Here is a 14,320-nt window from a genome sequence, read left to right as displayed (position 1 = left end):
TCACTACCCACTGCTATTTAAGAAGCCTCAAGTTACTTTCCCAATTTCTTTCCTGTTGTCACTTAAGCATTGAAAAAATAACAAAAAATCACTATTCAGAGTTTCAGCTCCTGCCTCTTGCTTGAGAAGTGCATGAACAGGTGCCTCACTAATGAACTTTTTCACTGTATTTCTCATTGCTTAGTTACGAATAAACAAGATATAACAACCTTGGAAATAGAATAGAAGACTCTGTAGTTCTCGTTTTCATATGTCCTTTAATTTGGTGTTGTTTATTCCTTTTCTTCTGAGGTTAAGAAGTGGGAGAGGTCAGGCAGTGAACACCTTACACAGCACTGCCAGTTTTACTCAGCCTGAGTTTATAAGGACAAATTCCCAGGCTAGAGCTCAGCTGGAGGTGCACTCAGTGTCTGTAAAACAGAACATGGCTGTACATTCAGAAACCTAGCAATGCTGGCAAGAAGACTCTACAATAACTATAGGGTTTTTTCCTATTTGATGAAAAAAATGATCAGTCTTTAATTGTGAAGGAATTCACACTGTTTTTGGACAGTATGACTCCTCCTAGAATTTTGGTACAAGTTTTCAGAAAATAAATCAGTCTCTTTCTTGAGGTGGGACTCAAATCAGATCTTGGTAGCAGGAGCTCATATGAGAACTGGGCCACCTCAGTATGCTGTAAGCCTGAAGAACCATTAGAATTTTGCTTTGTGTAATAATACGTACATACAAAAGGATCAAACAGCCCTTCCTGCCTTGCTGTTTTAAGATTAAATCAAGAAATAAAAATAAAAATAAAAAAAAGCGCAAAAATTAAAGTAAGCATGTGACTGTTAGGGGATAAGAAACACCTTTGTTCCTGGATAGCACATCATGCCTTTGGCATTACCATACCCACTAATGGCACTTAGAAACAACTTCTCACTTCCTCACCACTGGTGTAAATTCAGAGGCAGTTCAGGTAATTTTATCTCCAGAGGACTGAATAGTCTGTTGTTATGGACAATGCTGAAGCTCCCTGTTGTTGTTTTAAGCATGGTGTTGCAGCAGCATGACTGAAGACTACAGAAATGTCAGGATTTGTTAATCTTTTAATATTGTCTTTTTTGTACCAGCCTTCAGCATTGTGGCTGCTAGGTATAGTATTTAAGTACTGTATAGGAGTAACAAAGCATTTGCAACGTGAAGAGACAGTGAAAAAGGTAGTATCTGCTCTTCTCTCTAGGTCTTCATATAGCACAGAAGTCCCTTTCTAAAAAACTCCAATTTCTCACCCATGCCATGTTATGCACCACAAGTAACTGCTTGAGGTTTACCTGAATTGTTAATGTCACTGTTTTTCATTACTTGGAATAGATCTGTCTTTCTTTGGGTTATGTGAACATGCAAAGATTTGCTCCAAAATTATTCAAGCAACGAATTAGAACTGTGTTACCTAGTACTTTGATGGGGATTGCTGAGCTACTATGAATTAGGCAGTTGAGAGGGCTGAGTTGTTTGGTTTTTTTGAGTTCACCACCTGTCATGTCAGCTTTCTTACACCACTAAAAAAGCACAATTCTCACCTGCTCTGAATATCCTCTCACCACCTGTCTCTGCTTTAGATTGGTTTCTCCATCAAGGCCTGCAGTTTCAATGTAACAGATCCCATCGGGGTCACTAGAATATAACAGCACCATGTCAGCAGGAATGATTTCATTACGTGAAAGCCGGATGAAGTCCCCAACATTGACATTTTTCCAGCACTCATCTATGTATTTCTTCTCTTTCCTGGAATACATAGAAGAACAGTGAGTTTTTACAAATGCTTTTTATAAGCTGAAACTGAGAAAAATCTATAGATACTATTTGTGATAGCTACTACAACACATCAAAAGTGACATTTTCCAAAATATTTGTTTTCCCACATGGAAACAGAGCATGCAAGAAAGAAAATAAACAAACAACCATTCACTGTACTTCCTTTATCTTTGTATTTTAAATCTTGGAATATCCTTTTATGACAGATATAAAAGAGAAATAATTATGTGGGCAGCACTGATACATACTTAGAGAAGTTTTTTGATGGTTAATTTAGAATATGATCAGTTTGCATTCTTGTCTCTTTATTATCCATGATAATAACTGCCTAGCAGACTCACCACGAGCACACTCCCTGCCTGACTTGCACCCACAGCGTGTAACACTGCAGTCCAGCACAGTGGAACCCAGACATTAACACTGGTACTGAACTGTGTGATGCACTCAAGCAGAAGACTATCTTGTTCTGGTTGGGGAAATGGTATCATACTATGGGTACAACATGATGCCATTAATGAGCCATGAACTAGAAGCTTTTCAATCTCCATGAAGCCATTTTAGAGGAAGTAAAAATACACCTTTCAAAACAAACACTAGGTACAATAATGCTTAACTAGTCAAAGTACCTTGGTTAATACAGTACAAACATGTTTATGAACTCATTTGCCTCAAAGCAAAATTTGATTTTGTAGATTTTACACTAATTTGATAACCATTTAACAAAACTAGTGACTGAGTCTCAACTAGTCCCTGAGTGAACTGATCTAAATAGCCCTGCTTTGAGCAGAGGGTTAAGACTAAATGACTTCCAGACACTTTTTCCAAATAACATTATTTTATGCTTCTATAAGTATCCAGAAAGTAACTAAAGGTGTTATCACTAACTTTTTCATATGATAGTGAGGATCAAATAATAACGATAAACCACAAAGACTGTTGTCTCTTACCTGCTATATACTTTGGTTACTAAGTTGTTTATCTGTTTATCCATTTTGTACCTTGAGTAATCTTCCAGACCATCCTTCACTGCAATAATTGTCAGAACCCCTAACAGAGGCAGCATTGTAATTTCTTTTTGGAAAGCTTCAACCAGGGGGACCCAATTTAGGACAACTAGAAATAGGAAATACAAATTGGCAACTCTGAAACAAAGAGAAAACACAGGATTTAGCTGTGCTAGCAGACAATGATCCTGATTTCCCCATTCTATGCCATGCAGACATTTAAATTATCAGTGATTTATCTTTTCTTCACCCCAATTTAAGGAATATCTATAACTCTGTTTTCACTTTCCAGTCAATAGATTACTTAGCAACACAGTTCCTTAACATACATGATCAGGTGATGCAGAAACCAAGAATGCTCCTGTATTTTCAAAACTGTCCTCCAGGCACATGTTTTCCAGAGTGAGGCACTGGTGAATTGGCACTCTCAAATTTCTATGTCCTTTAAACTTAATTTTATCATCTCTTAGGGAAAATGACATGTTAAAAAGGAAGCCATCCTGTAACCTCCCTGTGTAGCTTGACAGATAAGCAGTTCTCCAAGCACAAGGAAGATGAAAAAAATTGGCAAGAGATAAAGACATGAGGGAAGGGGAAAAACACATTTGCAAGAAATAAGCTGAAAATCCTACTGCCAATTGGTGTGTGGCAGTGCTCCAAGAGCAAGGAATAGTTCAATAGTCCAAAGAACAGAATAAGCAGAAAGTACATAAGCTACAGAGAAAATTATTAGCTCAACAATGATGATACTCAAGAAACTTTGGCAATGTAACATGCATCTTTTCAGAAGTGATAGGTCAATGAGGGGAATAATCTTTTAATATATAGTTTTATATATATACACATGCAAATATTTAAATAGAAGGATTCAGCTTCAGAAGAATTAACACAATCAAAATGGAGTTCCTTACCTGTGAAATTGTTCAAATAAATTCCGTGGTAAAAAACTGAATAAAGTATACCTAGTAGTCCGTATTTTGTTGTCCATGTACAGTTTTGATACTTTTTCATACTCTTCTTTAAAGTGTCCCAAACAGGGTATCACTATCCTATGTTTGCCAGTAGTTTTTGATGATTGGTAGCACTTGCTACTTGAATTGTTGCTGCTGCATTCTCTGCCCTCCGTTGATATCAGTCGCTGCCAGCGGTACCGGGCCCAGCGGATGGGATCTGCCATTGCACCTGAATGAAACACTTTATAGGCCAAGGAGTGTCATCTCTCTAGAAACGCCTGAAAATACAGCAAGTTACACAACAATTCTGTAAAGGCTTTGCAACAAAAAGTCACAGCTATAGTTTTGAATAAGCCTAGGGAAAAAAATTAATTTTTCATAATGAACCCAACTCAGACTGTTAATAGGTTATGTAAGGTCTGGAACTTCTGCTTCAAAGACTGAATTTATCTGAATTTCATCAAACCTTTCAGGATTCTATAATCTGATTACTCTGTTTAAAATGCCACAATATTTTTGTAATGGCAGCCCACCCACCAATTTCTCATGCTGTAGCATGGTGCAGAAAGGCAGATAAGTGCTAATTCTGCAGAGAACAGCATTTTGGAAGGAATTCTCATCTCAGACACTGCAGTCCTTGCTGATGGTTAACAAACCTTATTAAACTCAGATATCAACAATCTAGCAATAGGCATCTGAATAGAAGTGAGGAATTCACAGTGAAAGGCACTAAATAGCCATAATCAACAAAACTTCCAGTGAATTAGAAAGAGGTTTGAGAACTTTTAACAACTAACAGAGGATGAATAAATTTCATGCCAATGCTTCTCCTTTATCCACCTAGCTAAGCTCTAGCATTATACCCAGGAATTTGTTTTCCTACAGAAAGCTGAAGTTAATGGCTATAGGTGATACTCACTTACAGCTGTACGTTTTGCTCACTTTATCAAATCATCCAGGGCAGTCAGATAAGGCCTCTTGCACAAACCATGCTTTAGTAGAGGCTCAAAAGTGCTAGTTTTTATAACAAAGTTTCTTACAATTCAAAAGTTTTAACTAATGGTTGCTACACTTCTTGTATTACTTCTTCCATAGAACAGTTCATTGTATATTTGTTTAAAACTATAAACTGCATTTGCCCAAAATCATCAGTGCTTCTTGCTTTGGTTTACTTTCCTTCCATCTCATATCTTACTACCTGCAGAGATTCTAGCAAAACTTCTGACAAAATTCTCTTCCTAAATTTCCACACAAAATCTGTTTCTAACACTTGCTGGATCTTCCTAAATGAAATCTCTTTACAACAGACTCTCCTGTGTGGTTATCAAACTAATCCTGACTTTGGTTTCTACCAATTGAAGCTTCTGTTCATGCAGTATCTTTCTCTTCTATTGACAAATGCTACTCTACCCTGCTCAGATTCCTCCCAAATGTTGCTCTAGTGATTTTCCAAACTATCAACTTGACTATTTTATCCAGATTATCTTCTCTTATATATCTTCCTTGACTCTTCTATTACAACTGCAGAATTTTTGACACATGAGCACAATGTCCTCACCAGGTCCTCTAAAACTGGGTACTATTTGTATCTCCACATCGACCCATTCTGATCTGAAAAAGAAGATTCTCCAAACTTCCTAAAAAGCCTGGATATCTGTGTCACTACCCCATAGCTAGAAAGCTTTTCTCTAATGTTTATCCAGCCTCTACACATCATCGAATTAAGATGGGATATTTTTGTCCTATCACCATTAGATGTGGATAGTTATTGACTGTCACGGTGTCTTGGAAGACTGTAACCATGTACATGAAATTCATGTTCTTTAGAAACCATGACTTGCACATGAAGGAGAGAAAAAACCCCCCAAACCTCTATATAGCATCTCCTCTCAGCACCCCCTGGCAGTACCCTACTGTTCTTCCAAGACCCTTCTGCAGTGCTCCCCCAGAAAATACTAAGGAACCAGCCTGAAGAAAAGGCTTTCCTTTCTTCTCAGTCCTACACCTTGCGGTCCCAGTAATCATCAGACTATCAAAGGTTGCAAGGGAATGAAGCTATGTCTGGGACTTCTCAGAGAAGCAAGAAAGAAGAGGTTGTGGAGATTTTCTAAAATACGTGGCATCCTTTCTTTTCACAGAATGTGGCATCTTTTATCTTTGCTTCCTCTAATCCTACTGCCTGGGAGACAGTTCACAGAGGGACTTCCCTCTGTATAGGGGTTACTATCCATTTTAGTCAGGGCCAGCATTTCTTCCAGAAATGGGAACTGACATTTAGAAGCAGCTGCTTCACACCAACAAATCACTTTAAATGTATAGCTACCATATAGTCATACATGAGCACACTGATCTGTACACACGTGAAAAAGATGCTTCAGTTAATTTACACTGAGTCTGAGAACAAGTCTAAAACTTGAAAGGTCTTCAAAAATGTTTAGGGACTGCAGAAAGTACTGCTAGTGGAGTCCATCTATGACTATGCGGACTTCAATACATCTAGAGCTCCCAAATCTCTAAATTAACATGGGCCCATCTACAAAAATCAGGACTGAATTAAGGAACAAAGTATTGGAAATTAAAGAATTTTAAAAGATGACTGGTTGAAAAGAGGCAGGTTTGGTTTTTCCCCTGCAATCACAAAATTTGGCAGTTCAACAATTAAAAAAACCCCAAATTCCTGGATTTTGGATGGCATCCTTAAGGCTTGGCCATTTTGAGGAAACAACAATTCTCCTTAACTGTCTCTGCTGTGACAAATCAGTAATTTTACAAACAGATTTTAAACAATGAGAGGCCTTTTCAAATAAATGTCTGCTTTAACTAAAAATATTCTGGATTATCAGGGAGAGTTATAACACGATTTCTTCTATTTATCAGACTCCTTCAAGCTTTCATCTTTAGCATGAATCATACAGGGTGTGTCAGTTAAACACACTTTTGCCCAATAATCTAACAAATCTCTACACACTGTTGCAGTGTACAATGACCTAGCAGCAAACTAAAGCAAGTAAATGCCAGGAAATTTCACAAGATGCCACCAGCCAGCTATTTGAGAGCAGGTTACATTTGTAGTGACAATCATGTTTGTTTTCATAAGACCAGGGAAACTAACATCTGATACTGATGAAGAAGGAAGGAACTCTTTCTCTATCTCCCAGGGCTAACAGGAATGCAAAAGCTTTAAACAGGAGATCCTGTTCATTCAGAGAAAATTATATAGGCAAAATAACCTATACAGCTAAAATACACCTCACGGATTTCAAAACTTTTTGAATTCTAAGTGTTTTTTTTGTTTAATCTTTTATATTTTCTAGCATTTGATACCAAATGACCACTATTTATAAAAAAATAAAGCAGTTGGGGAAAGCAGGGAGGAAGAGCACTGGACATTCTAAGATGACAGCATGTTAAGATGGAATTCTTCACCACTGGATGAGGAGCTAACAGTTTAAACTGCATAGGCAATGTTGCTGAAGAGCAGTCACCCCTCACCACATACATATCCTGTCTGACTCCTGACACAGCTCCAAAACCTCTGTCCCACCCTTCTTAGAGAAGCAGAGCTTGAAAAGGAATAGGAAATATCAGATACAGTTCTGTGCACTGCCTATTTTGTGAGTATCTCCAGTATTCTAATGTAACTACTTCAAACAAAACTGAAGATTGTAGGGATGTGAAATCACTAACAAACCCACCACACTGGAAACACTGTATGAGAAACAACAAGTAATCTCTATAATCAGAGAGGTGAATCAGACAATTAACAGACATCTTGGGAAAAAGCATCTGGATCTCATACTCTGCCATAATGCCCTCTGACTCACTGATTATTTTGCAAATGATTTTTTTGAAATCATTTGCATCAGCATTTTAAATAAGTGCTTTTGAGGTTTCAGACTTCAGAAACCTCTTGCATTTCTTAATTCTTCTGAGTAATTTTATTCTTCTTCCTCATTAAATTTGGTTCACAAAGTATTGAACACATTTTCTGTGGTCAGAAGGAGTTTCATCAGCTTCACATTAGATATTTTAAAGGATTAAATCACCAAAGATCAAATAAAAGCTATTTTAAACAATTTTTTCTAAGAAAGCCATTCCCTCAAAGCATTATTTGACCCTCTTGTTATGTTATTTTTCATAGCCAAGTCTTGAGTTCCCCAGCTAATGTGAATTTAAAGTAGTAATACAAAACAGCAGGTATTTCTTGAAACACTGGCAAATGATCCACAAGGTAAGTTACTCTGAAGCACTATTTTTAGAAATTTATTTCTAAAACATATGTTTATGTTTAAACCCCCCAAGAATAATGTTCATGTATTTGAAAACAGGAAGCCTGAATGATCACATGCTAAGTTTTGAGGACAGCCTCAGACAGGCTGGCCTGTCCTCATTTTCACACTGTACACCATTCAAGAGAACAGTTTTGATCTTGCTAAATGGAAACAGCTGATATAGAGGCAATTCAGGTACACTTTTGTGTACTTTTGTACACTTTCATGTACACTTTTGTACACTCAAAAAGGGAAGTTCTTGTAGTAAGCTTACTAACTGTTACTAATATAATAATGATGACATGTGGAAGGGAATTATATGACACTGGATTTATTTGCTTTCTTGCTTTTTTATGCACCAGTTCCTTCATGTGCTCTGATTCTTTCCTCTTCTTATTAAGCACTTTGAGATATGAAAAACTGGAGGGACTAGATATGGTTTACAGGAAATAGCTAGCTGTCATACCTTTGTTAAAGCAAGGCACAGCAGCATCATTTTTACCATAGTACAGATCAACACTATACACTCTCCATGTCTGACCATTCTTTATCACAGTAAAAACAGGCTTTGAGAACTCTCTGCTAGTGGTAATGCTGAGACTACTTTAAATGGTCTGTACCCTACAAGAAGGGCCTTCCATCATAGAGGCCCATGGAAGCATTCTCTTGTATGTGTATTTCATATCTGTAAGCTGTTTTCTTTTCCCACCACTTCCCTTCCACTGACTCTTGAAAATTCTGTCAGCTTCCAACTCTGTGAAGTATCACCTGTATATCTGCATGCAAGCCTTTGCACCTAGCTTTCCTGGTGGGCAATGGAGCTGACACTAAAAATACCTTAGTTCCAGTTATGTTATTGGTAGCCTTTGGCCAATCACTTCGTAATCACTGATCTCTCTCATACTAGATAAGTTCTTCAGATCATCAGCAAAACAGATGTGTAGATAACTCAGCCTATGTTTATCCTGCTCTGGAATTGCACCTCACTATTATGTTGTGGTCATTTGCTCACGTGTCATGTGTAGTGCCCTACCATTTACCCTGGCCTCTCCTAACCACTTCCTCCCTTCTGAAAACATCCTTCTTTTTTGCTGTGAGCTACAAATAATTAGTCCTCATTTTTCTCTCAGAAAGTTCTTTGTTAAATGCACTTCATAAAGGACATATTTGACAAGAATGTTTCCCAGACCTTTGACACATACATGCTTATGGTGTGTGTCTCTACCCTATTCCTTCTCAGGCAGTGTGCAGCAGGCCTTTATCTGGGCTAGTTTCCAGTAAGAAGTAATAAATCAGTTCTTGGCAAACAGAAATGCAATCAAAAAAATTCATTATCTTACCTGAGAAATTTCTACAGCACCTAAAATGGAAGCAACTCAGACAATCGATCTCTCCACCAACATCCCTTTTTCTTTCTTCCCCACAGGAATATATCAGGATGCTCTGCAGGTCTGAGGTTCTAGGTGACCAGGGAATATAAAAAATGCCATCCTACATGGAGGTCACACTACACAATGCTATGGAAGAGTGGATCATCCCCAGTCCACACACCAGTCCCCTTTAAACCTCTTAGCGAGTGTTACTACACAGGTTCACTATCACCTTTGTCATTACACTGACAGAACTACATAGGCTAAATGTTAAAAGCTCCTCCTAATCATCTTTTAAAACTCAGAAGCTAGCAGAAAATGAAGAAGCTTCAGGGAGCCAGGGCCTGAAGATAAATTCACACTCTGAAGAACAAATACTTCTTTTTTCCTAAGGTTTGCTACTTTCTCTGTAACATGCACAAATTTCACGTATTTGTCACACGTTTTCAAGCCAATACGAAATCTGCTGAGACATTCTAATATGCCAAATAGATCTGGATAAGAGACTTTTGCTGTCAATTTATGGGACAAACAGGCAAAAACTTGCAGGAATCAAAACTTTTTTTTGAGAAAATAACGTCGTCATTTGCAACCATATATTCTGAGATACAGTTATAAAAGAGATGTAAGAATTCTTGAATTAAGAGTGGAAGGCAGATGTTAGTATGAACAATCAATTGCTGTGGCACTATTCCACCATGCTCTGCCACCTACAAAGTCTATTTCAGCATGGGCAACACTGAAAGCTTGCAAGGCTTGAAAAGCCTTGGATCTTAGAAAGGAAATTTCTTGGTTATGAGTATGTTAAGACAGTCATCCATAGCTCTTCACAAATGAAAAACAACCAGCAGGATGCATTAAAACCCAAGAAATGCCAAGGCCCTGACACAAGGATGGATGCAAGATAATTTAATAGTAAACCATGCAATAATACTGTTTAATGTGCTACAGTGGGAGCAGTATATAAAAGCAGAAAATCTTCATCTCGGGTGAAGTCATTTAGGATGCCAATCTAATCTTCTACCTATAGACACAATTGAACCATACACTAGCAAATTTTAGCTTTAAATTTCAGATTGAATAGTTTCAAAATAAAGCTAAAGACTGCTGGACAGTGACCATCTGTGAAAATATTTTATATCCTTTTCTCCATCAGAAGAGTTCTGCTTTATGCCCTGTTTTCATGTGCCACATTGGCCTCAAAATTGTAAACCAAAACATTACAGTTTAAGTCTTACCCTTTTATGACTGTCTTTCCATACAGGTATATCTTTAGCTTATGGTCAGGCAGCATTCAGTCACTGCAGATGCTTTGCTATGTGTGAAATTCCCATGAATTTCACAGTAAGACTAAGGTGTGGGCCATATTAAAAATTTATACTGGTATTCATGTAACGCGGAAGAATGTGTTTTGGTTTGGTTTTTTTGTAGCTGTGTACACTCCCTATGCTACATAAATACTTTTAAGAGAAATGGATCCATACTGGCAGTATTGCTTGTTCTTAAGGGGCCAAAACTCTATTGTGTAGATAAGGTCTAGCATGCTCATTGAAATTTATACTGGAAGTACCTATTAAAGCATGAAACTACTTGAGTTCCTAAAATCCTACATTAGGTCTCTGACTAGTTTTCTTCTATTCTCCTGGTTTTCTAAGACACCTACATTATCAGCTACTCAAAAGTTCCATAAATTCCCAAGGCAACCACTGAAGTTTTCAGGTCTAATGCTCTAGGTTTAGTGAATTTTCTACAAAACCAACTCTTGTATAACCTCAGGAAGACAACCAGATTTGCCACAGAGCAATAAAACCTGCCTACTGCTCGGGGACATATTGACAGGAATAACCTGTGAATCCACTTTAACCACTAGAGACTTCCTGTAAGACTATAAAACCTGACTCTTGAGATGTTATTTCAAACCTAAAAGTGAGAAGTAACCTACAGCAATTGAGGGTTCAACTACAAATCTGTATCTTTAACGGTTTTATTAATAAAAATGAAGCCGAAATATATAGAAGCCTAAAACCAAAATATACAAGGAGTTAAGAATGCTGAATTCTTACCCTAGTAACTCCAAAACTGTCTAAGACACTAGAAAATCACTGCTGTGAGTAGCTGAACTAAGTTAAAAGTTAACACTGCACAGAATTGCTCTCACTTCTACCTTCCATTTCTGGCTTAGTCAACTGCTTCATAATGAGTCTGGAACTTACTGAACCTGGTTCTCACTGATCTGCAAGACCTTTTACTAACTCAAAGACAGTAACATCACTGGATTTCCCAATCCATCTTTACAGCTGTCAAAGTTCTCACGCTGATGCAAGCAAGGTGCAACAGGAATGTTTGATTAGAGAGTCTCTTTGAGTACTCATGTAGGGCACTTGGTCCCAGTATCAGCCTGGTTTTCATTAAGAACATGTATGTATCAGCTCTGGCTGTGGGGCAGTGGCAATTAACAAAAGAATGTGACCCTCACCTGTCAGTCCCATCCTTTGCTGCTGTGAACAGTAACTGCCCCACACACTGACTGGAAAAACTCAGTCTAAAACAATGGTTCAGACCAGTTTTGGAGTCACACAGAAGAGCTAAGGAAATTCAAGTCTACTGCAGTCCTAGGTAAACCACTTAGCGTCCTCTCTGCTGGAAAACACCACTAATGAAAACAAGAATAATGACAATTCTGTTAACTTTCGGTGCTGATGTGAAGACAAGTATGTTTTTAAATAAGAGGTTTCTCAACACTACGGTCATTGGTGAGACATGAATACCATATAAGCATTGCTTCGTAAGTACTAAAATAATAGTAATTTTGATATTAGAAGTACATTTTTCTTCAGTAGCTATATTTGTGACAAGAACTGGGGTTATTCCTTCCCATCTTTGTCAATACTTTCCATAGTTAAGTCCAGTAACTCCAGCTGTGATCCAACCCTGTGAGTGCACATCTGCACTCTGCACCCCACCACACTTTCCTCAAGTTTAGCAATTTCCCTGCGACTTATACGGACTTAAATCTACTTCCTTGCCATGAATCTGTAAAGCAACAAAAGGCTGACACCTCAGTCACCACCGCGCACTATTAAAACAAAGACTTTTGTTTCTGGAAAAAGTCGAGGAGATTAACACACGGAATGGCGGGAGGGGGGTGGGGTATGGAGGTGGGTCGTGGCCCAGAGGACATTTAAAAACATAAACCCACCACTCGTCCTTTCCCACCGCCCGGGACGCGGCAGCACCGCCGGGTTTGGCGGGGCCGTTCGGGCCGGCAGCGCTCCCCGGGCCGGCGGGCGGGCTGAGGGCACCTTCCTGCCTTCCCTCCTTCCTCCCCGCCTCGTCTGGGCCCCGGAGCCCGGCACCGCTGTCCTCCCGCCACCATCCACGCACCCGAGCCCCCGGGCGAGTCTGCCGTGCTGAAAGGTCTCAGGACTCACCGCTGGAGCCGCGCACATCCCGGGAATGGCCGCGCCCCCGCCCCGCCCGAGCTGCCTCCGCCCCGCCGCCCGTCACCGCCCCTCGCCGCCCCTCGCCGCCCCGCACCGCCCCGCACCGCCCCTCACCTGCCCGCGCCGCCCCTCGCCGCCCCTCACCTGCCCGTCACCGCCCCTCGCCGCCCCTCACCTGCCCGCGCCGCCCCTCGCCGCCCCGCACCTGCCCGCGCCGCCCTTTGGCCGCTCCTCTTCGCCTTTTTCCCCTTCTGATCCTTCTCCTTGAGGAGTCACTGAGGCGGGACCCGCCGGCCCGAGCCGGGGCCTTTCCAAAAGCGGCTCCTCCGCCCGGCCGCGGCTCCGCGTGGGGGAACTTTGCCCGCTGCCACAGAGTTTATTTTTTCTTTGCCTTAAGGCCTCGACAGATGGAGTTTGGGGTAGGAGTATGACTGAACCTGACACCCTTGACAGCTTGTAAGGGAAACTGATGTTCTTAATCTTTTACAGTCATTTACAACATAAGGCAGCTTGGCCTGTCTAAACATCAAGTTTTCTAGACACTGGGCTAATCAAGGTTAACAAACACTTCCTCTTGTTTTCTAGGAAATAAGCCTCTGGCTATTGAGAAACTGCCCAAATTGCCTTAAACAAATCACTGCCATCAGGAACCTCAGTGGGATTTTTCATCAATAACCCTTGTGAAGTCCCTCATTGTCCTTTTTGATCTTACTGCCTTCCAGGACACCCTGAAGGCAGCCTCTTACAATGGAATCACATGGCCTTTACATGAAAGTGAGAGGGTTCCTGATTCAAGATCATCTTCTGCCGAAAAAGAAGAAAAAACAACCCACCAGTAAGTTATTTGCAGATCTCTTGGTCCCTGTTGAAGTAGACTGGGGTTACCAGTACTTTTCCAGTGTCAACAATGAATTCCTATCAGAGAGCTGGGAGGGCTGTGCTGAGCAGTAGTACTTGGTTGTGTTCTCTTTCCCATGTATGTACATGGTATTGTTTTCCCCTGTTTCCTGCATTCTAGCATGCTCTGTACCCCTGACCACACACTGAAAACATTTTGGTTATGTTCAGTGAACAGCTGCTGATGGTCTGTTCTTTGGAGTGCCCATGTGGCCTAGTAAAAATTTGAAAACATATTGGCATGTCAGGTGGAATAAAAATTATGCATTAAGGAAGTCTGTAACTACTGCCTTGAAATTACACAGGTTCTTCTTAGCAGAAAAAGATGTGGAGTTCTGTTTCTTTGCAAGCAGGATCTACCACCTTTGCTGGCTCAGGTGTTGTAGGAAACAGGAATCAACTCTGGGGAGGACAGAGCAAGCTGCTGCAAGACACAAGGTGGTAGTAGGCTTTGCCAAAACCCAGTTACTTTAAAGTGATGTAATTGGTTAACATTGATTTATTGGAACATTCAAGTTGGCAGAGATGTTTAACAAAGAAAAAAATATCACACAGCTTATCACCAACCACAGCTACTGTAAT

The 14,320-nt window shown here is 39.9% G+C and overlaps 1 protein-coding gene across 4 annotated transcripts in view; it reads right to left on the bottom strand.

The window, feature by feature from the left end:
- Positions 1 to 12,865, bottom strand: part of ATP10D (ATPase phospholipid transporting 10D (putative)) — a 42,703-nt gene extending 29,838 nt beyond the window's left edge. For 3 of the 4 annotated variants that reach the window (XM_083861913.1, XM_083861911.1, XM_083861914.1), the window contains exons 1-4: positions 12,830 to 12,865; positions 3,716 to 4,035; positions 2,748 to 2,942; positions 1,566 to 1,770 (exon numbers count right to left, since the gene is read on the bottom strand). In XM_083861913.1, the coding sequence (XP_083718039.1) occupies positions 1,566 to 1,770; positions 2,748 to 2,942; positions 3,716 to 3,981 (666 nt within the window). In that variant the 5' untranslated portion in view covers positions 3,982 to 4,035; positions 12,830 to 12,865. The other variant, XM_083861912.1, reaches the window with a different exon arrangement.
- Between the last annotated feature and the right edge of the window lie 1,455 nt (positions 12,866 to 14,320).

Source organism: Zosterops lateralis (genome assembly GCF_965231275.1).
Source record: "Zosterops lateralis genome assembly, chromosome: 5".
Lineage (NCBI taxonomy): Eukaryota > Metazoa > Chordata > Aves > Passeriformes > Zosteropidae > Zosterops > Zosterops lateralis.
This window is presented reverse-complemented; position numbering and strand designations above follow the sequence as displayed.